General features: G+C 44.5%; 2 protein-coding genes across 2 annotated transcripts; both read right to left on the bottom strand.

Annotated features, from left to right (window-relative positions):
• Window positions 1-1947: 1947 nt before the first annotated feature.
• On the bottom strand, window positions 1948-23756 carry LOC123322721. The gene is made up of 2 exons (XM_044910708.1): window positions 22454-23756; window positions 1948-2027 (listed from the first exon to the last, which is right to left on the bottom strand). The coding sequence occupies exon 1, from the start codon at window positions 23546-23548 to the stop codon at window positions 22538-22540; it is 1011 nt and encodes a 336-aa protein (XP_044766643.1). The 5' UTR covers window positions 23549-23756; the 3' UTR covers window positions 1948-2027; window positions 22454-22537.
• On the bottom strand, window positions 6356-7321 carry LOC123322198 (cell division control protein 2 homolog 3-like). The gene has a single exon (XM_044910107.1). It carries the CDS (start codon window positions 7319-7321, stop codon window positions 6356-6358), a length of 966 nt encoding a protein of 321 aa, XP_044766042.1.
• Window positions 23757-25461: the final 1705 nt, after the last annotated feature.

Here is a 25461-nt window from a genome sequence, read left to right as displayed (position 1 = left end):
TTTAGCTAAGCGATCAATGATAGTGCTCGATACACCTCGACCTAGGCTCCACCCTGGAAAGTCTGCTCAAATCCTCGTGTCTACTCATTTGGTATGGTCTACTCTTTATAATATGTACTCTCATTGGTTCTTTTCTATATTCATTCATCGGACTCAACATACATGTTAGTTTTCTCAGCCTTCAGCACATCTCAAAATCTACGATTAGGGATTTTAACTCAGTACTCTCTTGACTTCTCTCAACAAATGTTCAAAACGGAGGGTGTTATGATTTTGTAATTAAAGAGTAGTGGACTGTATGACAAGATAATTGAGTTGGAGATGGTATAAAAACATTATATTGAGTATCGTTCACAATCATAAAATGAATATGTCACCTGCATGAAGCTAATACAGTACGAAACAACTAATATTAACCACATCTATAAACTCAGAGAGACATTATTCAACTAAAAACAAGAGATGGTCCAGAGCAGTTCAAATGAGAAGTCACTTGATGTCAGACTTAGACGTTGAGGAGTTCAGGAAATTCAATATCAACACAACGGTTACACAGTGATAGGGCAATCAATTGAAAATTGATTGCGCGAGCCTCCTTATTCTATCAGAAAACGCGAAGGTCAGAATACTGAATTTTAAAGAGAAGACGTGAGAGTACAGATAAATAGGCCCGAGGTGAAACTCTCTAAGTCTAAGTCTGATCATCAACGAGAAATCGATACATTAAATTTCAGTTGATCAATAATGTTAATGTAAGTATGAGCAGAACAAGAGTCGCACAAGTTAAATGAGAAGCACAGAATTAATGAATTTGAGAGGCACTAGAATATTAAAAAATAATATGAAAAGGGCAATAAAGTCTAATTAAATGAGAAGTTCAATAATAATTAATTAAATGAAAAGGATAATCATAATTAATATGAGAAGAACATAGTATAATTCATATACATTGAGATGATCTTGAAGAGTGCAAAAATTTATCATTGAATTCAACATTGACAGAGACGAACTGCTTACATTAAGCACGATTAGAACGTTCATCAGAAAAACAGAAGAAACAATTGATAAATTGAGAGAAGTCAAGAGAGTACTGAGTTAAAATCCCTAATCGTAGATTTTGAGATGTGCTGAAGGCTGAGAAAACTAACATGTATGTTGAGTCCGATGAATGAATATAGAAAAGAACCAATGAGAGTACATATTATAAAGAGTAGACCATACTAAATGAGTAGACACGAGTATTTGAGCAGACTTTCCAGGATGGAGCCTAGGTCGAGGTGTATCGAGCACTATCATTGATCGCTTAGCTAAAGTTGAGGTGTTCACATCCTGTTCTGAGGGAAACAGCTACATCCAGGGTCCACCCTGGAGAATATGGGGATTCATTCATCTGAAACTCAACAACAGTAATTAGTCATATGTACATCGAGGTGATCATAGGAGTTGTCTTAAAAATGATTAAACTGATTCTAATAATAAGGAATATTACGAGCAGACAATGAATCAGTTATCAATTTTATGGAGATGAACTTGAGAAGTTTCAATCCTGGTGCTACATACCCATTTTCATGTAAGATGACCTAGAGAAGTCTGGAAATCTATATAAATTATGAAATATAATAAAATATATAGTTCTGAGACGACAATCGTTCGATTTGACTTGAGTGGACATTTCAATTGAGCAGTGCTAGCAAGGATTCGGAATCTATTTCTAGATTCTGAATCTCTTGCACGTGGATTAATTTCTTCAGAATGAAATTGTCATGAAAATGGTGTAATTTTTAATTTTGAGCAGTCTGAGAGTACTTTACCTTATGAGATGAACAATTTAGCACCAGGATTGTGCGAGAAGACTAGAAAATTGAGAATTAGAAGAGGTGAACGTAAAAATGAGGTGTTATAAAATCACAATGATAGCAGATAGAGGTTACTACTACAGAGCTAACAAAGAGAATCTTTTGAAAAATATGTAAATGTGTAGGTTTTTCACTTCTGAAAAACACGGAAAGTGGGACCGCTGCGTCGTTCAACCAGCGCACCGCCGAATCGGGGTACCATACGCGGCCACCGGAGCTGGTCAGGAGCGTAGACTAGAGAGGAGTCGGATGTGGGCTTCGTTCAATTTTTAACAGTTGTTCACGAGCCTTCTCTTGTAGCTGTCGCAGTGTAAAAATTAGGTCCACCGTACCTCGATTTGGTCGAAAGCCGCACTGGGATTCAGGTAATAGTTTTTCTAAGAGTGGAACCAGACGATTAGCCATAATCTTCGAGAGAATTTTACTGGCCACACTAAGCAACGATATGCCCCTGTAATTGTTGCAATTCGACGTATCGCCTTTGTTCTTATAGAGGTTGATAGCTAAAGCTTCTCTGAAGTCTTGTGGCACATCTCCCTGTTCCCAGATCTTGCGGAATAGTGTTAGGAGACTATTGACAATGTCTTCATCCAAGGCTTTGAATATCTCCGCTGGAATGCCGTCTAGACCAAGTGACTTATCATTTTTCATATTTTTAATCGCACTTATGATTTCCGACGTTGATATTTCGTCATCAAGCGATGTCATCGGACTATACGCAGGGAGCAGGTCTGAAATGGATAAATCCGAAACGTTATTTTGATTCAAGACCTGTGAATAATGCTCCTTCCATCTTTCGAGAATTTTTCTATCATCATTTAGAATAGCTCCATGAGCATCTCTTATAGGAAAGCTAGCTCTTCTGCTTGGACCGTAAACAGTTTTGATAGCTTCGAAAAACCGCCTGTAGTCATGGTTATCGGCGTAAGCTTATATTTTCCTTGCTTTTTCTTTCCAGCAGCTATCCTTGATTTTTCTTATTTCTTGACGGACCTCGCGTTTTATGTTAATAAAACTATTTCGGGCTGCAACATCGCCAGGCTTGTTGGTTGCGGTTTTCATCGCTTTGTGTTTTGCGTCCAAAAGGGGTGTGATATGAGTTTCGCTATCGACAAACCAGTCTGGGGATTTTCGGGAGCGTTTTGTGCCCAGTATTTCTTTCGATGTATTTGTAAGAGATGACTTGAAGCGAAGCCAATGAGTCTCAATGTCGTCGTTATAATCCGGTGGTGTTAGGCTATCTTTGACGGCAGCTGCGAATCTTTCCTTTGTAGAAGGGTTTTGTAGTTTGCAGATTTGAAGGCGCTCTCTTAGATACTTTGGCTTGCGTTGGTATTTTGGGGGCATTGAGATTTTCATTCTCGAGATTACCAGCCTATGATCAGTCCAGCACTCCAGATCTGCTCTGGGTTTAGTGACCAAAACCTCTTTCAGATCTTTTCTTCTCACGATCACATAGTCGAGGGTATGGCAATGCCCTGAGTGCGGGTGGCGCCAGGTCCCCGTTGAATTGGGTCTCGTAATAAAATAGGTGTTCGTTATACACAGATTGTGTTCTGCACAAAGAGCCAGCAGACGTTCTCCATTCGAATTAATGCTGTCTGTGCCGTGTTTCCCTATTATTCCCGGCCATAGTTCTGAGTCTTGACATCTGCCCACTCTGGCGTTGAAGTCTCCAAGGAGAATAATTCGTTCCCGTTTTGGGATTTTACTTAATGTAGCAACGAGTGTTTCGTAGAAAGTGTCCTTCAAGTTGTCAGAGGAGTTCAAAGTGGGCGCGTATACTGCAATGATGTTCACAAACGTGTTATTCGCTGCAGGAAAGCGTAGGGTCATTAAACGTTCTGAGATACCAACTGGATTTTCGGTAAGTTTGGCGGCCAGGTCGTTTCTAATGGCAAAGCCAACGCCATGTTGTCTGATTTTGCCTTCCGGCAAGCCTTTCCAGTAAAAAGTATACGCTTGTTCTACCAAGCTACCTTCGTCCGAAAAGCGTGTCTCGCTTAAGGCAACTATTGCAATGGATGTTCGTTGCAGTTCCTTATCGATTAGGGCCTCTCTGGTCGGTCAGCCTTGTGGTTGTCTAGCAAGGTTCTGACGTTCCATGCTGCAAAAGCTATGTGCTTCTCATTGGTTTTTGTACGAAGATTCACTCGCTCAGGCACCTTCCCCCGGAGATCCAAATGAGGATATTTTACCTCCGGATACAAATTTTGTCCTGTTTGACTGATCCATCTTTTTGTAGGAGCTGCGTTAGAAGGTGTTTAAAAGCTGCAATGGTAACGCTGTCAGTGCAACTTTGGTTGCGGCTACCACTAGATTATCTTGTGGCACAGGTATCCTGAGACGACAATGTCTGAGACGTAACTTGAGCAACGCATAAAGCCATTTCCTGCTCAAGCCAATGTTTAGGCTAGGTAATTGTGGGAAACAGAGTTATACCGCTCATGTTCGGTCGCCAGAGCCTCGTTCGTAAGAACAGGGTGCACCGCGAGTAGGTGAGGTTGGCATTTGAGAGGAGAGGCTATAATACGCATCCTTCCCCCTTACACCCCAAGTTTAATTTCACGACTTTATCTACCCCTAGAAATAGTGACCTTTTTTTCCCGCGCGCCATCTATATGTGCACGTGACCGGACTTACAAGTGAAATAACCTTGTCAATGGAGTACCTATTCCTCTCTATGGTTGGCAGTGGTAGTTCCAATGCGCACGCAGAAACGTCAGCGTCAGTCATTCGGCGCAGGTCTCCGCCATTTTGTCAAAGAATTTTGTTCAGCGTCCGTGGATACATGGTGTGGGTTCTTTCTCCATGTGGAAATCCACCTTCATCGCTGGTCGGAAACGTGCTATGTTTCATCCCTCCGGTGAGTACCCAGTTTGAATTGTGTTTGGCGGATGTTAGAATTCCATCATGATTTTGTAGGTTAACCAGGATTCTTGGAAGCTGCAACAGGTGGAAAGCCTCCGACAACTCGACGTGGGGGCTCAATGGACTGGTCTGCCCCTTCCGACCTGGTTACACGGACGTTGGGACTCTCGGAGCCGGCATGAGACTCGCAGGTGGGTAACTTCTAAAAATAACTTCTCTGATCTTCATCGTTCCTCGTGGTCCACTTTTCTTCCTGGAACGGTTTTCCTCTGTTTTCTGTTTTCAGGTAGACGGTGTTTTCTTCAGGTAGACAGTGTTAAATTGACGGTATAATAATTTCGGTTCGATTCAGAATAGAAATTGGTTAGATGCATTTGATTAATAGACGGATATACACAGTTGAAATGTGAAACAGTATCCTTTATCAATATTCCTTACATAAATAGCAGATTTTTCAGACAATTTTAACAGGTTCGATTCATATTTGATTGCATGCTGAACGGATGAAAATCTGTAGATACAATATTTCGGTCAACGGTGGTGCATGTACGGAATTTGAACGGAATTGTGACGGTGTAATCGGTTATAACTATGTTTAATAATGAGCTTCAGATTTACGCGATTTCTCCTTGCTATTGTCCTTGGCTTCACGGAGTTCTCGACATCTTGGCAAGCACGGAGGGCTAATTCCCTACTGGTTGGCATGCGGAGCTTGTTCAACTTCTTTCGGGGTGGTTCAGTTTGGGTGGATGCGCTGGGGATATCACACTGGACGGCAGCCTCTCTTTGACGGTGATGAGAATGACAAGGACAATTTCTAGTTAGTGTACCTAGCAGGCCGCAACTGCTGCAGAAGAAAATCGGGGTACCGGTGCAGTGAGCTCGACAGTGCTTACCTTGGCCACATCTCCAACACATATTAGGTCGAAGCTCCAAGTAAACATTTGGCCCCATTGTGCCAACTGTACGTACTCTGGCTGGAAGGTCTTTCTTGGTTGTTACACGAGCTGGACGGATATTATGTCGATGGATGTCATGTTGACGATTATCCGGTTGATGGCTATTCGCTTGTGTGGAAATGTTCTCCTTGTTTATAGAATAACGTTCATCTTGCTTACAAGTGTTTCTCTTTTCAGCTGGAAAGTCTATCTCCATCGCACTCTGCCTTTGTGTCCGAACAGCCGCCTGTTGTGGTTCCTGCTTCCTGGACGGTGATGGGGAACGGTCAGTGACAGATGTAGAGGTGATCGGTTTGGGGCGACCAAATGCTTTGAGTGCTCCCAGCGGCAACCGCACGGGGCGAGGAGGAGATTCCGGTTCCTGGTCTTTGAACGGATCGACAAAGCCCAGCTCCTCGTCGAGTCGGTCCAGGAATTCTGAGTCGCTCATGTTGCAGCCGTTTAATGGAGTCTGAAAAGAGGTAAGATCATTAATACCTGGCATTTCTTATGTGTTCCTATATGGTGAACGCACGGCTTGACTGGAGCAATTTTTTTTTTTCAGGAAGATAATTCTTACGGATTTAGTCTACTGGCACCCAGAGACGGCGCGCAGTGCCGGAGGGAAACCTGAGTTTCAGTCGGATCTGGCGTCTGCCCTCGACGGTGGTTGGTAGTAGGGCGATCACCTCAGCCCGAAAACTGGGTGACCACAGACGGGGATTGGGCTGAGTCTGGATCTTGGATGCTAGCCATGATGATAAAACCTGTGTCTTCCCTGGAGCTGGTGGTTCCTGTGGGACAGGTGACAGTTGGGGTGGTGGCGTTAACGGAGATGCTGGTGGAAGCGGTGCTGGCCTTAGTGTGGATACCGGTATCAGGCTGGGCTACGATTTCATCTAACAGTACGGTATTTGTTCCAGGCCACTCCCACTGTGCAGCAGGTCTCCGGTGGGACGGGTTATCCTGGAGCAAGCCCTCGATGTACCATCGGACGGGAAATCTCAACCGTTCTATCTCCGCCCGGTATCTTTCGCCCAGGGATGAGGCCCAATGCTGTTCCTCCTCACCCTGACGGCACAGTAGGCCGGTCGCCACCTCCACGGCCACTAACCCCAACGCCCACAGGTCGACGGACTTGTCATACGGCTCCAGTCTTCGTTGTTCCGGTGCCCAGTATACCATGGTTCCTGCTGGCTCGGTGAGCAGGGTTTGGGCGGTGGTAAGCGTTTCGGCCAACCCAAAATCTGCTAGCAGGTATCGGCACCGGCGGCGTAAGATGTTGGCCGGCTTGATGTCTCGGTGCACTATCCGCTGACGATGACACTCCGTCAAGGCTGCTGCCAGTTGCCTCATCACCCGGAAGAACCGAGACGGCTGGCTTCTGGGCCCCTCTCGACGCAGGAATGCGTTGAGGTCCTCGTCGCAGAGAGGCATCACCATAAAAAGGTAATTTGCCTCAATGATGGCCTCTTGCAGGGATAGTATGTTTGGATGTTCTAGGGACCTGAGTATGTCGACTTCCTGGATGGCGTGGTGAGTCAACATAATCCTTTTCACCGCCATTGCTTGGCCGTGTCGTTGGCCTCCATAGACAAGCCCCAAGCTGCCTTCTCCTAGGATTTCCCCCAGGTGTAAATGTTCCATCTGAAACATGTTGTAACGGGGTTTTCTTCGGTGGACTCGAGCGCCAGCTATTCTTTAAGGGAGAATTGCAAACCTACCCTGGCAGCTACTAGCCGGAGACAGGGTTCCCTTGTGTCTAGGGTGTTAGCGACGCACAATGATAGGCAGAATCAACGTTTACAACTTTTATTTGTCGATTCGAAAAAGGGGAACACAACTAGCACTATTACAAAATTCAGTGACTCGAAATCGGTGAGATTTACAGGGCAAAGACTAACGGAATAACACTGGATCCGATCTCAACGGTATACGGGGGTTAACGGAGTTGTTCGCCAGCCAGAACCTGAGACGTACACTTGACGGACAGATATTGGACTTCAGCCGGGTTAGGGGATAAAAGACAGCACAGAAATACGACGGCTCACCTTCAGGCTCGTTCGGCACTCCCCGGGCCTCCGCACCAGCAGAATGCCTCCCTAACCGTAAAGGTGAACACCGGAACGGGGTAAAAAGACGGGAACTGGGGAAAGGGTGTGTCACCCCAAAGTGTCCTCGGTACCCCCTGGGCGTCCGCACCTGCAGGGTACTTTAATGACAGTAGGGGTGAACTCAGACTCGGGTATGAGAGACGGAAAACTGAAGTTCCAACATTAAAAAAAAATATAACGGCGTGTCGTCTTACCTTTGGCTTGGCCACTTGCACTCGCGAAACAGAAAGTAATTCGCCCTAACGGCGGTGAATGAGGAAAAAGCAAAAAAAAAGAATTTGAACTCTAATATAAAGAAACAAAAAAAATCTTCTGAAAAATTCCGGCGGACGGCACTAATGATCGTAATTAGCAAGTCGACAGTCAGGAAATCTTAAGTGAAAAACGTAAGTGAAGTGGCCTGCGGGGGAACATCTGATTTTATACCCACAGGGGGGGTGCGGAAATCAGATGTGCCCGGCAGTCGAAATTCGGTAATTTTGCGTCGATGAAAACGTCTTAATTTCGACTTATCTGTGCTAGCGAACCAAAAAACTCGGTTATCTTCCAATTCAGGATGTTTTATACGGTGCGACATCGTTTTTAGGAAATAAAAACGGAATAAAAACGGTACGGTATGTTTACAATTCCGAACGATGTCGAAATCCTGAATTGGAAATTCGAAAAGATTTCTCGGAAATTAATTCGAAACAAAATTATTTAAAAAGGAAAACTAAAATAATTATTCTAAAATGAGGGAATAGGTTGGAAAACCCATTTTCTCATTACATCCCCTCGTCTCCGGTTGAAAAATTGAATCCACGATGAAATAGGGGATTAAATTTTTCACGGTGAAATCTACTAAGTCCGGTTAACGGTTTGACTATTCACGGCAAGACGATTGAGATCGGATTTACAATAAACAAGTTCACCTAATCTACTCCAGGTGGCGTATACTCGGCGAATGCTATCCAGAGATATAGAAGATATATCTCTGATGCTATCCCGGTTGCTCCCACTCTATGGTCCGCGTTGACGTATGTCCGCCGGTGGTTCTGTCGAAGTTCGGTGTTCTATCAGCTAACCTCCAAAGTCCAATTGTCAAATTTCGCCGGGTGGTTCCAAATTTCGATTTCCATTTCCATCGGTGAAAGAAATGCCGGAAAATAGTGGAAACAGTGCAGGACGGAATCTTCAAAGTGAGTACCATTTCGATTTGTCATTCGTTGTGTTATTTCTGAACCATTTTAGGGTGGACTTCGCAAAGCCGGCTCCGGGCACATGTCATGGGGGTTAACAGTTACCAATATCATCGAACCAGGGTAGTTTGGAATACTGGACAGCGTCGTTGACTCCCCCTGTGACGGTGGTGAGCTTCTCCGAGGGTGTTGGAGTCAGCAGCAGTTGGAGGTTGCATAAAAATGAGAGAAAAAGCATTTAGCATACTGATATCCTGGAGCAGAGGGATAACAGGGTGTTCGGTGGAATTTCGGAAGAAACGGTAAGTACGGTCGGTAATTTTAATAAGGAGATACAAATATACTGTTCTATTTCACTTACCGTTCAGGCCAGTTTGTAATATCGGTGTAAGCGGTGTCAGCCTTCTATTGCTATTTTCTATTCGGTTATTGTATTTAACAGTAACACAGGGGTGAAATAGAAACAGACAGGACGGGTGTATCTCACTTGGTATTATCGGTCCCACAATTAATACAGAAAAATTGAATTAACGGTTACGGTTCCTGTTTTTCCAGTGAATTAACGGAATTTTCTGTTGTAGGTGTTCTGGGATACCACTTATCTACACAATGACAGTCAGACGGCCCTGTTTGGTGGTAATAAAAGCTGCACAGAACAAACAAAACTGTACGGAACAGAATCCCCCAACACTGGCAGACCAGGTTAGATCTATCGGTTATGGTGGAATCGCGGAAATCTAGGTATGTACATTCTGGCAGTTAATAAGGAGATACAAGTATAGGGCTCTATTTCACTCACCTGGGCACTTATTCGGTGAAAGCAGCGGTAGTACCCCATTACTAATCTATTTTCGGTGATAAATATTATTTTTAACGGTTACAGAGGGGTGAAATAGAGACAGACAGAACGGATGTATCCCATTTTTTATCGGTGCATGCTATAATATAACGGTACGGTTGGTTTTTATTACGGTTGCTATACAGTGTACTTACTAATGATCAGACGGATGGAACGGTTTTAAATCCTTCACATGAATATTGGTGATTTTCTTACCACTGTCATCTTTCAGGTCATAAACAACGGGTGAAATCACTTTCACAACGGTATACGGACCAGAGAACTTCGGAGCCAACTTGGCTGCAAAGCTATCAACGGCGGACGACAGCGGATTAGCACGGCGCAGAACTCTATCACCGACATGGAAACGAACTTCTCTTCGACGGAGGTTGTAATGGTGAGCTTGCTGCTCAAATGCACGGTACAACCTGGTATTGACAAACTCATAGGCCTCCTGAAGATGACGGATTTGTTCTGTACGGTGAGTAAGATTTACTCTACTTTCTTCTGGGCTTCTGTTTGTCTCCTCGGTGTCTTCGTCTTGGGTGTTTGACGAGTAGATTGCCTTTGGAACTGTTAGTTCCCTTCCATAGTTCAGGAATGCCGGTGTGAATCCTGTAGATTCTTGTTTTGCGGTATTCAGGGCGAAGGTTAGTTCACCCAACTTCTCATCCCAAGTACGGTGATCGGCTTCACAGAACTGACCTATCATAGTTTTCAACGTACGATTGGCTCGTTCTACGGCGTTGCATTGTGGTGTATACGGAGGGGTGAAACGGTGAGCAATGTTTAGCTCTCGGAGACTGTTTTTGAACAGTCTACTGTCATACTGTACCCCGTTGTCAGATATCACCAGTTTCGGACAGCCATATCGGAGTATAACCTGTTCATATAGGGCTGAATAAACGGTTTTAGCGGTGGCTTTCCGCAACGGACGGCATTCAACCCATTTCGTGAAACGGTCCTGCATCACCACTACGTAAGAATTTCCCTTCTTGGAACGGGGAAGTGGTCCGACCACATCTGTACAGACCTCTTGGAACGGTGCATCAGTCATTCTATGTGGTTGCATTTTTCCAGGCGTCTTCTGTTGTGGTACTTTGTACCTTTGACAGGATGGGCAGTTCCTTACGTATTTTGCGACATCTCTGAACATCCCTGGCCAGTAATAATTCCGGGCTAGCCGAGAGATGGTTTTGGAGATTCCCAGGTGACCAGCTAATTCAGAATCGTGATTTTCTTGCAGGACCTCCAGTCGTTGTTCGGTGGGTACACAGAGCTTCCATGGTTGTCCGGATCCGACTTCAGTAAAGTCGGAAGAGTCCCAGAAGTGACGATACAGTTTCCCATCCTCAACGGCGAAGTCAGGGAAATCTTCTGGGTCTCTTTGTACCTCTTGGAGCTTTTTGTTGTACCAACTGCAGCGAACTTCGACGTCGGCCAGGCATACGGAATCTACAGACGGTAACGGGTTTCGGGACAGACTGTCGGCGACTTTGTTCAGGGCACCTTTCCGGTATTGGACTTCAAAGTCGAATTGCTGAAGGAAAACGGCCCATCGAGCAATTCTTCCGGACGGTGACTTGATGGAATTCAGCCATTTTAGACTCATGTGGTCGGAAATTACGGTGAAATGAAATCCTTCCAGGTATGGTCGCAGTTTCTCTATCGAGAAAACAATGGCTAGACATTCCTTTTCGGACACGGAGTAATTTCTTTCGGCGGTGTTCAAGGTACGGCTGACATAGGCGATCACCCTTTCCTCTCCATCAAGAACTTGGGTCAGGGCTCCTCCAAGGCCTACGTCACTGGCGTCTGTTTGCAGGACGAACGGTTGATTGAAATCCGGACAGGCCAGTATAGGTGATTCGGTCAGTTTTTGTTTCAGGAGGTCGAACGCTTTTTGTTGTTCCTCACCCCACTTCCAACGTGGTTTCTTCTTTAACAGGTGGGTCAACGGTGCAACGACATCGGAAAAGTTCTCTATAAAACGGCGGTACCAGCTAGCAACTCCCAGAAAACGGCGCAATTCACGGATGGTTTTCGGCGCTGGGAATGCTACGATAGAGGAAACTTTATCCGGGTCGGTACGGATTCCTTCGGAAGTAACGACATGTCCTAGGTATTTTAGGGATTTTCGCACAAAGTCACACTTTTCGGGATTGAGACGAAGATTGGCTTCTCTCAACCGTCGGAATACTTCTCTTAAGTTCTCCAGGTGCTCCTCGAAAGTTTCCCCCAGGACAACTATGTCGTCCAGGTAAGCGAACGCCTCCGGTTCCATTTCTGGGCCAATAACGGTGTCTAAGAATCTCTGAAATGTGGCTGGACTAGCGTGAAGACCAAACGGCATGACGGTGAACTGAAACAATCCCCTTCCTGGAACTGTGAAGGCAGTAATCGGACGGCTTTCCTTTGCTAACGGTATCTGCCAATATCCTTGTTTCAGATCCAGTGTGGAGATGTATTTGGCCTTACGCAGTTTATCCAGAATCCCAGAAATGTACGGCAACGGGTATGCATCTTTTACAGACACTTGGTCGACGGCACGGAAGTCGATGCAAAAACGGTATTTTCCGTCTTTCTTCCTGACCAATAATACCGGTGAACTCCACGGTGACTTGGAGGGTTCAATCACTCCCTCAGCCAGCATACGGTCTACTTCCTGATTGAAGATCTCCTGCATTTTCGGGTTTAGGGGTCGGTATCGTTGTTTGATCGGTTCGGTGCCCGGTTTCAGTTTGATCTTATGTTCAATCAGGTCGGTTGTACCATATAGGTCCTCAAACTTCTTTAATTCTTCTTTCAGAAATGCCTCCAGCTCCTGTTTCTGAGACTCCGTCAGCTCCAACAGGTGTTCTTCGGCGGTGTGAACTTCTGTGGTGGTTTCGACGGGAGTCATCGGTTTCGAGATCAGACGGCCTTCCAGAAAGCACTCGGCGGTACTGAGGTTTACGGAAAACTTGAAAGTCGACAGAACATCCATCCCCAGAATAATGTCAACCGGTAAGTTTGGTACCAGTAAGAATTTCAAATCAGGCAGTGTGTAATCGGAAATTTGCACGGTGGTGGTGTACAGTTTCGGTGTGACGGTGGTTTGTCCGTTCGCTATTACTGCGAAACTGTTGTGCATTGTTTGTCCTGTGATTCCTTTACTTTCACACGGATCGGATACGGCCTGACTGCAGAAACTCCTGGTCGCTCCGGTATCTATCAGTGCTCGGAAGTGTTTGCCGGCTATTCTGACCTCTACTAACGGACGGTTATCATTACAGGTAGTCGGTGCCAGTGGAGTCAAGATTCCGGGAGATGTGGTCGACTCCGCCCCCAATCTCCCCTTCAGTTTCCCGAACACGGACAGTCTCGTGAGAGAATGTTTTCCCTCTGGCATCGGGAACAGAAGATTTTCGGTGGCCTGCGACATTCTCGACGCATGTGGCCATATCCACCACATCGGAAACACTGTGTCTGGAAGGACACTCTCCTCCCTGAAGGTGGTTCCGTCCGGTCAGCGGGGCTATTTTCGGCTGGACGGCGGGGTGGCGGTGTTGCAGGTCTGGATCGACCTTCGGACCTGTCTCCAGAAGTCGGACGGTGAGATTCCTGTCGCTGGGATATTGACTCTCTGGACTTGGGTGGCTCTGGGCGGCTTTCCCTCGGCTGGGAAAGTCGTGTCTGGTTGGCTGGTGTCGGCGGCGATTCCCTGTGATCGATTGTTTGGTGAACCTGCTCTCCGGTGTCCATAGGAAAGCCTGCTTGGTATCGGTTCAGTTGACGGGAATTGTACGTCAGGTGAGGTTCTTCCACGAAACCTGGTTTGGAGGGTGGCCGGGTGTACTGGCTCATCTGCCACTGGACCAGTTCAAAAACTTTTCCCTTACGGAGAAGTTCATCATAAGTCTTGGTCTCCTGGAAGGCCAAGGCTTGCTGTAAGGGCGGGATCAACCTCTGTCGGATAAGCCGGATCTGCTCCACCTCGGATGGTTTTGCATAGGTGAGTTTCTGGAATAAGTTCTGCATCCGGGTAACATATAGAAGTAACTTTTCTTCAGGGCCTTGTGTTCGCCTTTTTATTTCCTCCAACAGATTTTCCTCATAGTTAACTGGCAGAAATGCTTCTTTCAGCTGGTTGCTAAAATCCTCCCAGTCCTCAAAAGTACCTCTCCTGGGAATGAACCAATCCCTCGCATCCTTTCTTAGTAATTCATACACTGATTCGAAAACTTGTTCCAGGGATACCCTACGGGATTCAGCCAGCCTCTCCACCTCTTCAAGAAATCCAGTTACACTACCAGTGCCATCAAAGGAGATGTTCCATTTGTGTACCGGGACAGTTGGTACTGTTGATCGAGACTCCGGTTCCGATCTGGCAGGTGTTGTGATAATTGGCCGGTCAGAACTTATCCACGGTGCAGGTAAGCGTGGAAAAGATACCCTTCGTGTGGAATTAACCCATCTACTTTGTGTCGGACCCTCAGGTGTTGTTGTCCCACAGTCCTGTGACTGTGTGAGAGGTATCGCTGGTAATTGTTGTAGTAATGCTCTACATGTCTGCCTTGTCTCATTCATGACCCGTTCTAATGTTGGATTTCTTACAGGTGTACCGGTACGTGAGACATTAACTACAGCAGGAGGATCGACACCATCTCCTAAGTCGATAAGTGATGTCTCAACCTTTGATAACCTCTCCGGTTGGATCGGTGACATCCCAGGTGAACTGGGCACCTCCTCATCCAGAAGAGACCTCTGACCTCGGTTGGATGTCTGCGGCTGTTCAGGATTACTCTTCCTACGCAGCTCCTCCAGTGTCTCCAACGCCTTATCTGTAGTCGCCTTCATTTGTTCAATCAATTGTAACTGTGTTGTGTCTGCGGTGACAATAAAGTTCAGCCTGCCTTGAATGTGTATTAATCTGGTGTAAATTCGCGAAAATTCGTTAGCCGCATTACTATGATTGAAGTTCTGAAGGGATTCCACCAAATCGGTGAGTTTATTTTGACAGATCTCAATCTCGGAGGCGGGATTCAATGATGTTGGGGGTAGTAGAGGTTCATTAGACTGAAGCACTTGTCGTAGCAGACTCCGTTTAGTCATCACAGTACCGGGTATCGATTGTCCTCTCAGTTGTAATTCGAATGTAAGTTCATCACTGAGTAACCGGTTCACATCCATGTTCGACATATTATATTTGACTAAGTCCGATTCAGAACGCACCAATATTTCACACTCGGTATGTCTTTCACAATCCGTTTAAGTTCGAAGTCTAAACCGGTAAGTTAATCGTTAGCCAACCTATTCACTTAAGTTCGAAGTGGGTATCGGTGCACCCCAAACAAAAATTAAGTCCCGGTGTATCAGAAAAAAAGTCTAAGTCCCGGCGCACCAAAAACAATCTAAGTCCCGATGTATCACAAAAAAAAATTTTCAAAAATTTTTTTTTTTAAAGTCCAACGTTACTCGAAAAAAATTTCTATCAGTCCCACTAAAGTCCGAAAATATTCGAGAACTACCGCACACAATCGCAAGTCACTTCGTATAGTCCGAAAAAATCTCCTGAAATTCGAACACCACCAAAACGCACAGGTTAAATTTCCAAAAATTTTTCAAAGTTCAATAGCCAGAAAATAAATCACAATAATTGACTTTCAGTTTTCAGAAAAATCAGAAATAATCGGTAAGTTTCAACAGTACAGGTCAAAAGAAAATAGCAAACAGGTAGATAGGTTATCAACAGGTAATAGGTGATTCCCTATTGAACCGATAGGTAAATCACACCTATTAAATTTTACCAATTGCGACAATAAATTTTCATTAATTTTTCAAAGTCCGGAAATTCACTCACCTTCAATGTGAAATTAAAACAGTTCAATTCAATAAATCAGAAATATGCAATTAGAAATCGGAAATAATTTTCACTGATATAACGGCGGAATAACAGTTCAGTTCTCAACAACTCAATACAGTAATCGGCAAAAAGAATAATCACAAATTATTTTCAACGGGGTTCAACAGTAGGAAAATTTTCAAAATATAGTCCAATTCAATTCACAGTATAACAGTTCAATACAGAGAGGCAGGGAATAAAACACAGTTCAAGTTTATTTTTCACAGTTTTCCGTTCAAGGAATAGTTACTCACTGTTCTGAGGTTTTACTCACTGTTTCGGGAATTCACTCACTGTCCGGTTAATGTCTCTCACCTCAGTTGTTTCCTGGTAGATTCTGAACGGTCCCTGCTCGTTGCGCCATTTTTGTAACGGGGTTTTCTTCGGTGGACTCGAGCGCCAGCTATTCTTTAAGGGAGAATAGCAAACCTACCCTGGCAGCTACTAGCCGGAGACAGGGTTCCCTTGTGTCTAGGATGTTAGCGACGCACAATGATAGGCAGAATCAACGTTTACAACTTTTATTTGTCGATTCGAAAAAGGGGAACACAACTAGCACTATTACAAAATTCAGTGACTCGAAATCGGTGAGATTTACAGGGCAAAGACTAACGGAATAACACTGGATCCGATCTCAACGGTATACGGGGGTAAACGGAGTTGTTCGCCAGCCAGAACCTGAGACGTACACTTGACGGACAGATATTGGACTTCAGCCGGGTTAGGGGATAAAAGACAGCACAGAAATACGACGGCTCACCTTCAGGCTCGTTCGGCACTCCCCGGGCCTCCGCACCAGCAGAATGCCTCCCTAACCGTAAAGGTGAACACCGGAACGGGGTAAAAAGACGGGAACTGGGGAAAGGGTGTGTCACCCCAAAGTGTCCTCGGTACCCCCTGGGCGTCCGCACCTGCAGGGTACTTTAATGACAGTAGGGGTGAACTCAGACTCGGGTATGAGAGACGGAAAACTGAAGTTCCAACATTAAAAAAAAATATAACGGCGTGTCGTCTTACCTTTGGCTTGGCCACTTGCACTCGCGAAACAGAAAGTAATTCGCCCTAACGGCGGTGAATGAGGAAAAAGCAAAAAAAAAGAATTTGAACTCTAATATAAAGAAACAAAAAAAATCTTCTGAAAAATTCCGGCGGACGGCACTAATGATCGTAATTAGCAAGTCGACAGTCAGGAAATCTTAAGTGAAAAACGTAAGTGAAGTGGCCTGCGGGGGAACATCTGATTTTATACCCACAGGGGGGGTGCGGAAATCAGATGTGCCCGGCAGTCGAAATTCGGTAATTTTGCGTCGATGAAAACGTCTTAATTTCGACTTATCTGTGCTAGCGAACCAAAAAACTCGGTTATCTTCCAATTCAGGATGTTTTATACGGTGCGACATCGTTTTTAGGAAATAAAAACGGAATAAAAACGGTACGGTATGTTTACAATTCCGAACGATGTCGGAATCCTGAATTGGAAATTCGAAAAGATTTCTCGGAAATTAATTCGAAACAAAATTATTTAAAAAGGAAAACTAAAATAATTATTCTAAAATGAGGGAATAGGTTGGAAAACCCATTTTCTCATTACAATGTTAACTAGACAACGGTCCGGAAAACTTCGGAGCCAACTTGGCGCCGTAGAACTTGATCTCCCGCATGGTATCGGACTTCTCTTCGTCGAAGATTGTAGTGCTGAGCCTGTTGTTGGAACGCACGGTATAGTTTAGTACGGACGAACTCATAAGCATCCTGGAGATGTCTGATCTGTTGAGTACGGTAAGTCATGTCTCTGTTTTCTTCTTCTGGACGGTTGAATTCTCCGTTCATTATTGTGGGGGTTTGTCGAATAAATCGCCCTCGGGACTTCTAGTTCCCTTCCATAATTCAAAAATGCCGGTGTGAATCCAGTAGACTCCTGATTAGCGGTGTTGATGGCAAACGTTTACTTTCCTATCTTTTCATTCCAGGTTCGTTGATCGGCTTCACAAAACTGTGCTATCATTGTCTTCAGGGTACGGTTAGCTCTTTCTACAGGGTTGCACTGAGGAGTATACGGTGGTGTGAAACGGTGAGCGATGTTCAGCTCTCGGAGACTGTTCTTGAATAGCCTGCTGTCTGATTGTACTCTGTTGTCGGATATTACTAGTTTTGGGCAACCGTATTTCAGGATGACTTGTTCGTAGAGGGCCGAATAAACAGTTTTGGCGGTGGCTTTCCGCAACGGACGACACTCTACCCACTTTGTGAACCGGTCTTGCATTACCACGATGTAGAAGTTTCCTTTTTTTGACCGTGGCAATGGTCCTACAATGTCCGTGGATACTTCTTTGAACGGCGCATCCGCCATTCTGGGTGGTTATTATGACTTAAGCCTTGCGGCTTTCACACTCCTCTCCAGAGGAAAATTCACTTATCCCAGATATCTCAGATATCAAAAGGATTAAGCTCTGTTGGAGCCCTTTCCAGGTTCTCGGACTCGTGGTGGTGGTCGGGTACGGGTCGCTCCTCGGCTCCCTGCTGTAGGTTAGATTCCTGCTCCACCCGCACTTCCTGTCGGAGCAGACGGTGTTCCTCTGAATTTCCCATGTACTTGCGTACAGTTCTCGCCGTTCCCAGCATGACTCTATAGATATTTTCGTCCAGCTGAAGTTTCCTCAAGTTCTCTAGTAGTTTCTTCGGTATCAGGCCTGTAGAAGATATGACAATAGGGATGGTCTTGATATCTTTCAGCTTCCACTGTCTCCTGGTTTGCTCCTCGAGATCTCTGTACTTTGAAATTTTTTCAGTGTGCCTATCTAGGAGATTGTTATTATTTGGAATCGCCACATCGATGAATAGTGCTCTGTCCTCATCCTTATTGAGCAATTTGAGGTCTGGTCTATTGTGGGTTATTTTCCGTTCTGTGAGAAGCGTGCGATCCCAGTATAGCTTGTGATGTTCATTTTCCGATACAGCATCCGGATGGTAATTGTAATTATCCGCCACTGAGGCATCCTTGGCGATATATTTCATGTAGTTCCTTGTTGGAATCACCTGATCCTGGATGGCGAGCATGAAGCCCTCTCTCTCAGGAAACAACCTTCTGGAAGTCAACCAGTAGTTCGACGCAGATATGTCAACGTAATCATGGTTGACCTCGTTCTGGTGCCTCCCATGCAAAGGTTTGCCAATCAGTTTCTGCATTTTACTTTCTGCAGAGTGTTCGACGGTTTCCAAGTGATCCTGTTGTAGCTTTAATGATGTAGAACTATCAGCAACACAAACTACTCGATGAAGTTATGACGAAGCTGCCTTGCTCAAGAAATATTTTCGAAGTCCTTCAATTTCCTGGGACATACGGTTGAACAAATCAACAATTCCTCTTTCTCCAAGATGTCGAGGCAGCTCGGTCCGTTCTATTGAGCTTTTGGGTGATGTTTATTGTGTTTAGTCAGCATCGTCCTTATTTTTCTCTGTAAGGCTGCTAAATCGGTGGTAGTCCAAGAGATGAGTAGCACAGCGCCGAGCAAGCGTAGGTATTGATAGCTTTTATCAGATTCTTGCTGTTAAGGCCAGTTCTCATTATCCTTCTCAATCTTCGGGTGAACTCCTTCGTCAGTTCTTTCTTCATCTGGCTCTGATTGATTTCTCTTGCCTGTTTTATGCCCAGATACTTGTATGTGTCTCCTTCCTTCAATGCTTCAATTTCTACACCTTCCTTCGAGTTTGAACGTACCATCTTCTATTTTCCCTCTCGTTATGTTCAGCAGTCAGCATTTTTCTAGTCCAAACTTCATTTTGATGTCTTCCGAGAATCCTTCCACCATTTTCAGCATCAGTTGCATTTGCCTATTGGTAGATGCGAAGAGTTTCAAATCGTCCCTGTAAAGGAGATGATTCAGTTTCATCATAGTTCTACTGCCGCTTTTGATGGCAAATCCGTAGTCCGTAGAGTTCGATCTATGAGACAAGGGATTCATATCCATGCAGAACCACAGAGGGCTCAGCGAATCCCCTTGGAAAATTCCGCGTCTTATTGGAATAGGTCCTGTTGTAATGGAGCCATCTGCTGCTTTCATTTGAAGTACGCCAGGTTGACATGGCGTTTTTCAGGAACTTAACAATATTAGGATCCACCTTGTAAATGTTCAAGATAGTCAAGAGCCATTCGTGAGGTATGGAATCGAATGCTTTCTTGTAGTCTATGTAAGCAGCGTAAAGATTCCTTCGCTTGGAGAACGCTTGATTCCAGATAACTGAATCAATTATTAGCTGTTCTTTGCACCCTCGGCTCTCTTTGGTGCATCCTTTCTGTTGCATGGCGATGATGTTATTCCTTTCGCAATGGTTGTGAATTCGATTTGAAATGCAAGATGTGATTAATTTGTACATCGTTGGAAGACATGTGATTGGTCGGTATTTGGATGGGTCTTCTGTATTCCTTTGGTCTTTAGGTAACAGGTACGTTGTGCCATGTGTAAGGAATATTGGCATTCTTTCAGGATTTTCAATGACATCATTTATTGCGGAGGTCAATTTGTCATGCATGATCCAAAGTTTCTTGATCCAGAAGTTCTGAAATCCATCAGGCCCGGGTGTTTTCCAGTTGTGTAGTCCTCTAATAGCTGATTTTACTTCATCAATTGTGATCATGTCATGTTGCATCGGCTCATATTTTATAGCTTCGGACTTTTCATCTTCAATCCATCCGGTATCTCCATTGAACTGAGGTTTCGTTGATAATTGTTCCGTCCAGAATTGTTCAATGGCTTCCTTTGGTGGTAACTTTCCATTTTCTCCATCAGACGATGTGAGTGACCAGTAGAAAGTTTCTTCCGACTTCTCGAATGAATTATTGTCTCTTTTCCGGCTATAATTGCTTTTATATGTTCTCAGGCGCTCTGCATACAGACTTAGCTTTTGCTTCAGAGTGAATAATAATAATTATTATTATTATTATTATTTATTTTATAAGAGTTAAGAAACAATTCTATAAACTCAAAGAATACAAAAAAGAAGTAATGCATATCCCGAGAGAAAAATAAAAAAACAAAACTTGAATGAGTTATTTGAAGATTGAAAAATTATAAATATTGAAAAAATATGAATAAAACAGTGTAACGTGGTCACGTCGGAGAATAATAATGTCGAGCGCCAGCTATTCTTTCCAATAGGAAGAATAGCAAACCTACCAGAGTAGCTACTAGCCGAAGACAGAGTTCGCTGCTATCTAGGGTGGTAGCGATAACGAAGTAGTCAAAATCGAATTGTGTAAAAGTTTATTCACACCTTCGGAAACTGATTATATGTACAAGGGAGATATGTGTGATATAAAATATGAGTGAATCTATAAGCGAACATACATTCGGGAAATTCTATCCGGTCACGAGCACTTTATAAAGTTTATACCGGGTGCAGTGAAAAATCAAAGGAGAAATAGGCCCGAGGTGAAACTGCAATGTCTAAGTCTGATCATCAACGAGAAATCGATACATTAAATTTGAGTTGATCAATAATGTTAATGTAAGTATGAGCAGAACAAGAGTAGCACAAGTTAAATGAGAAGCACAGAATTAATGAATTTGAGAAGCACTAGAATATTAAAAATACTATGAAAAGGGCAATAAATTCTAATTAAATGAGAAGTTCGATAATAATTCATTAAATGAAAAGGACAATCATAATTAATATGAGAAGAACAAAGTATAATTCATATACATTGAGATGATCTTGAAGAGTGCAAAAATTTATCAATGAATTCAGCATTTACACAGACGAACTGCTTACAAGTAAGCACGATTAGAACGTTCATCAGAAAAATAGAAGAAACAATTGATAAATTGAGAGAAGTCATGAGAGTACTGAGTTGAATAAATCTCTAATCGTAGATTTTGAGATGTGCTGAAGGCTGAGAAAACTAACATGCATGTTGGGTCCGATGAATGAATATAGAAGAGAAACAATGAGAGTACATATTATAAAGAGTAGACCATACCAATCGAGTAGACATGAGTGTTCGAGCAGACTTTCCAGGGTGGAGCCTAGGTCGAGGTGTATCGAGCAATGTCATTGATCGTTTAACTAACGTTGATGTGTTCACATCCTGTTCTGAGGATAACAGCTACATCCAGGGTCCACCCTGGAGAATATGAGGATTCATTCATCTGAAACTCAACACCATGAATTAGTCATATGTATAAGAGGTGATCATACGAGGTGTTATAAAAATGATAAAACTGATTCTAATAATAACGAGTGTTACGAGAAGACAAGAAATCAGTTATCAATTTTATAGAGATGAACTTGAGAAGTTTCAATCCTGGTGCTACATACCCATTTTCATGTGAGATGATCTAGAGAAGTCTGAAAATCTATATAAATTATGAAATATGATAAAATATATAGTTTTGAAAGGACAATAGTTCGATTTGAGTTGAGAAGACATTTCAATTGAGCAGTGCTCGCAAGGATTCGGAATCTATTTCTAGATTCCGAATCTCTTGCACGTGGACTAATTTCAGTACAATGAAATTATCATGAAAATGGTGTAATGTATGATGTTGAGCAGTCTGAGAGTACTTTACCTTGTGAGATGAACAAATTAGCACCAGGATTGATGCGAGATGACTTGAAAATTAACAATCAGAAGAGGCGAGCGTGAAAATGAGAGGTTAGAAAAGCACTATGAAAGCTAAGAGACGTTACTTCTACAGAGCTAACAAAGAGAATGAATCAAAAATGGCTTCAGCGGAAACTGGACATCTGACATCTTGTAGAGGGGGCTGCGCCGTCGATGCTGTCGAGTGGAACATCCTTGAGAACTGCCAGTGGCGTCGTTGAGAAGCGGCTGAATTTTTAACATTCCGCCCGCCATAACTAACAGCGTAAGTTATCGAGAAGACTTGAGGGGTTGAAATTCTTTCTTGCTTCGTCTGGAGTGGACACTGGCAGAATTGCCAACTTCGAGATCGGTCTGGTTAGAGTGGATGTGGAGGTCTTGAGAGTGACGACGCGAACAAGGCCGTCTGTCCCTGGGTGCACAGCCATTACTCGCCCTAATGGCCACTTGCATGGAGGTAATCTTTCATCGGTGAGGAGTACTAGTGACCCAACCTTTATGTCATGGGCTGGATGGTGCCACTTTGAGATGGACAGTTGACGTTGTAGAAATTGAGTTGACCATGTGGACCAGAACTGCTGGGTGCGTTGCTGAATTAACTGCCATCTTGACAGTCGAGAAGTCGAGAGGTCTTCGAGAGATGGCTCAGGTACGGTGTTCAGAGCTGTACCTATTAAGAAGTGGCCTGGTGTGAGAGCGGAGCAGTCTTCAGGATCATCGCTGAGCGGTTCGAGAGGTCTAGAATTGAGGATTGCTTCGATCTGGGTGAGGAGTGTGATCAGCTCTTCCATGGTGAATGGCTGATCCTTGGTAGCCCGGGCGAGGTGGTATTTGAAAGATTTCACTGCTGCTTCCCATTTTCCTCCCATGTGAGGAGCTGCCGGTGGGTTGAAGCACCAGTTAGTACCTTCTTTTAAGAGGAGTTCGGCGATGACCTGGTTTTGTGAGGAGGCCTTTGAGAACATGGTCTTGAGAGTGGCATCGGCTCCCATGAAGTTGATTCCGCAGTCTGAGTATAAGGTTTCACAGATGCCTCGTCGAGCGGTAAACCTACGGAACGCAGCAATAAATGATTCAGTGGTGTAATCACTTACGGCTTCGAGGTGGACTGCTGAGGTGGCGAAGCAGACAAACACACAAACCCAGCCTTTGTGTGTCTTTGCTCCTCTTCCTTTCCAGGCTTTGATAGTGAGAGGTCCGGCGTAGTCTACACCAGTGTGGAGAAAGGGACGAGATGGTCTAACGCGTGGTTTTGGTAACTGGCCCATGAGTTGTTGAGCTCTTATACCTCGATGCCGTGCACATGTAACACACTTCAGGATGTGGGATTTCACTGGGGCTCTTCCTCCAATGATCCAATATTGTTGTCGGATGGTGGACAGTGTGAGTTGTGTACCTCCATGGAGAGTTCGTTTGTGAGCAGAATCTATAATCAGAGAAGTCAATTGAGAAGCTCGAGGAATTATTGCAGGATGCTTGCTATCTGGGTCTAAGAGAGCGTTGGTGATTCGTCCTCCTACACGAATGACACCTTCATGATCGATGAACGCCGTGAGTCTACTGAACACATGTGAGGATGACAGAGCAGTACCATTTTGAAGAGCCTTGAGTTCTTGAGGAAAATACACTTGTTGAGTAGCCTTGATCCAATAGATCCTTGATTTTTCCAAGTCAGTTGAGGTGAGCGGAGTTGAGAAGTTCAGACTTGAGGAGTGTCTGAGTCGGGCGAGGACTCTTAAACAGAGAGAGGTAATTCTTAACAGTGTATTGAGAGAAGAATACCTGTATATAAGATCCCACGAGTAGTCTTGAGTTACGGCCGTGAGGAGGTTCTTGGTGGGTCTTGCTTCAGATTCGGGGTCAATTGTCGTTGCCGGCTGACGATTGGGCCAGGAATCTGGTGACTTGGAAATCCATGGTGGTCCCGTCCACCATAGAGTGCTGTTCAGTAGTTGAGATGACGAGAAGCCGCGAGAAGCACAGTCCGCTGGATTTTCCTTGCCGGAAACGTATCTCCATTGTGCACCTGGAGTTAGTTCTTGGATGAGCTCTACCCTGTTTCGAACAAAGTCCTTCCAGCGAGCGGGGTGAGATGTGATCCACGTGAGAGAGACTGTTGAGTCCGTCCACAAAGTCGTTGAGTGTATCTGTGTATCTAAAACACGATGAGCATAATTAGTTAACTTGGCCAAGATGAGAGATGCTGTGAGTTCGAGGCGCGGGATTGTGAGGCGTTTCAACGGCGTTACTTTTGTTTTTGAGCAGAGCAATGTGACTTTGGATCCTGTGGACGGTGAGCGGACTACGAGATAGAGGACTGCTGCCATGGCAAGTTGAGAAGCATCAGAGAAGCCGTGAAGTTCTATGGTAGTATTTTCTTGGGTGCCTACCCATCGAGGAGCACGTACACTGGCCAGTGATTTGAGATCTTCTCGGATGTTGCACCATCTTTCTGTGAGTTGAGGTGACAGTGGTTCGTCCCATGACAGTTTCTGGAGCCAAAGTTCCTGCAACAACATTTTGGCCCTGATCGTGACAGGGGATACTAAACCAAGTGGATCAAAGAGTTGAGCGATATGAGATAACATAGTACGTTTAGTTACCACAGACCCAGATGAGCTTGAGTTGATCTTGAACGAGAAGTAATCCTCTTGAGGATACCAGAGGAGGCCTAGAAGTTTCGTTGAAGTAGGACAGTCGTCAAATGAGATCGGCGATGGTATCATTTCTTCCTCGGTTACCATCTTGAGCGTACTTGGAGAGTTCGATTGCCACTTTGCTAAGGGGAGGCCGCCCGCCATGCAGAGATTTTTCAGGTCGATAGCGATTTCTGAGAGTTCTTCTTTCGTGTCTGCACCACCATAGATATCATCAACATAGCGACCTTTGGTGAGTGGTGGAATGGCGAGTGGATACTTGTGACCTTCATCTTCGATGAGTTGGAGGAGGACTCGAATGGCCAAGAAAGGAGCAGCCTTGGTTCCATAGGTGACGGTGGTGAGGTGGTACGTCGCTATCTCATCTTCAGAGTTTCGCCAGGGAATGCATTGGAGATCCCAATCGACTGGATGCACCATGATCTGTCTGTACATCTTCGTGATGTCTGTGGAAAACACAAATTTAAAGCGACGTACCCAGAACAATACATCAATAACATCTAACTGAAGTTTCGCTCCGGTGT

The sequence above is a fragment of the Coccinella septempunctata genome, chromosome 1 (assembly GCF_907165205.1).
Source record: "Coccinella septempunctata chromosome 1, icCocSept1.1, whole genome shotgun sequence".
NCBI classification, from domain to species: domain Eukaryota; kingdom Metazoa; phylum Arthropoda; class Insecta; order Coleoptera; family Coccinellidae; genus Coccinella; species Coccinella septempunctata.
The sequence above is the reverse complement of the archived record's forward strand: the minus strand, read 5'-3'. Positions and strand labels throughout refer to the sequence as shown.

Coding starts and splice junctions, on each gene's coding strand:
- LOC123322198 (XM_044910107.1), bottom strand. CDS start 7,321: ATGTTTCAGATGGAACATTTACACCTGGGGGAAATCCTAGGAGAAGGC.
- LOC123322721 (XM_044910708.1), bottom strand. CDS start 23,548: ATGGGCCAGTTACCAAAACCACGCGTTAGACCATCTCGTCCCTTTCTC.